This window comes from Hyla sarda, chromosome 8, assembly GCF_029499605.1.
Source record: "Hyla sarda isolate aHylSar1 chromosome 8, aHylSar1.hap1, whole genome shotgun sequence".
Classification (NCBI taxonomy): Eukaryota; Metazoa; Chordata; class Amphibia; order Anura; family Hylidae; genus Hyla; species Hyla sarda.
In genome coordinates, this window is record NC_079196.1 from 202241318 (window position 1) to 202242711 (window position 1394).

Here is a 1394-nt window from a genome sequence, read left to right on the forward strand (position 1 = left end):
ATTCTGACTGATATTACTGAGCACAACTTTCCACTCCACATTATATTTCTGTCCAATGTGGAAAAGTCCTCTGTCCATTCATGGTATTGGAGATATTGTGCAGCTGGAAGGAAGCAACATGGCCGCCAGGCTGTGGTGATGTCACATTCTATATGACATCACAATGTATCAGAGTCTATGACACCCCTGCACACAGACATCTCAGCACCATTTCTTTGCTGCGGTGAAGAAGTGACCGGAAGTGTGAGCTAGTTTCTAACAGAATTAGCGATTTCTTCCAGTTTTCTTGATTTATTTTATTGTTAATTGAGGCCAACACCACCAGAGCCTAGAGAGGACACAAGTCTGCCCGAGAACCCATGGGTTCTCGGGAGCTGCGGCTCCTGACCGCCGATAATGAGGCGTGGCTTCGTCGACCTGAGAATGCGGGTGAGTAACAATATTAGGAAGAGACCATTTTTGCTTTGAGACAATAATATACTGGAAATCAATAGTTTAATTTATTCTTCAAATACATTTTTCTCATTTAGGTCAGACTATTCTTCGTGAGCGACTGAGATTGCGCACAAGAGGAGCTCCATACCAAACTGGACCACCCCCGAGCAGGCCACGGGACCGGAGGAGGCAGGCCATAGAGGCGCTACCTAGGAGGAAAATACCCCCTGGAGAGACCCAGACCTGCCCCATCTGCCTGGCTGACTATGACAGCGGTGAGGAAGTGACAGTACTCCCATGCAGCCACATGTTCCATCACCTGTGTATCGGCCAATGGCTTCGCACAAACGACAGATGTCCGATGTGCCGGGGGCGTTGTATTCATCTGAGGACTTAAATATCTAAAAGCCTCTGCTCCTCCCCCTTCCCCCTTTCCCCACCCCTCCCCCATCTTCCTTCCCAACCCTACCTTTCCTCCTTATCATTATAATAAAATAATGATATTTACCATCATTTTGTCTAGTCTGATTACATTTTTTCTCTAAGGCTCAGTTCACATTACCGTTTGTGCCCATTCCATACAGTTCCTAAAATGGGTCAGAACACAACGGGCACTACCGGGTCACCATGGAGCCCTTCTCCTTCTGCCATTCAGATAAGGCATTGGACGGGGGAGAAGCGCTCAGCCGCACACTTCCCCCAGCTTGTTGTAGCGATCAGTGGGGGTCTGAACACTAAGGGGGGATTTATCAAAACCTGTCCAGAGGTAAAGTTGCTGAGTTGCCCATAGCAACCAATCAGATGGCTTCTTTTATTTTTGAAAATGCCTCTAGAAAATGAAAGCAGAGATCTGATTGGTTGCTATGGGCAACTGGTCAACTTTTCCTCTGCACAGGTTTTAATGAATCTCAATGTAAGAGGAAGATTCACGAAGACCTGTGCTGAGGAAAAGTCACCCA

The 1394-nt window shown here is 47.1% G+C and overlaps 1 protein-coding gene across 1 annotated transcript; it reads left to right on the plus strand.

The window, feature by feature from the left end:
- Positions 1–212: 212 nt before the first annotated feature.
- On the plus strand, positions 213–872 carry LOC130284482 (E3 ubiquitin-protein ligase RNF126-like). The gene is made up of 2 exons (XM_056534876.1): positions 213–429; positions 531–872. Exons 1-2 carry the CDS (start codon positions 360–362, stop codon positions 830–832), a joined length of 372 nt encoding a protein of 123 aa, XP_056390851.1. The 5' UTR covers positions 213–359; the 3' UTR covers positions 833–872.
- Positions 873–1394: the final 522 nt, after the last annotated feature.

Bases quoted from the DNA above. Each gene is read 5' to 3' on its own strand.
- LOC130284482 (XM_056534876.1), top strand. From the start codon at position 360: ATGGGTTCTCGGGAGCTGCGGCTCCTGACCGCCGATAATGAGGCGTGG. The intron at 430-530 runs GTGAGTAACAAT...TTTCTCATTTAG, and splicing joins TCGTCGACCTGAGAATGCGG to GTCAGACTATTCTTCGTGAG.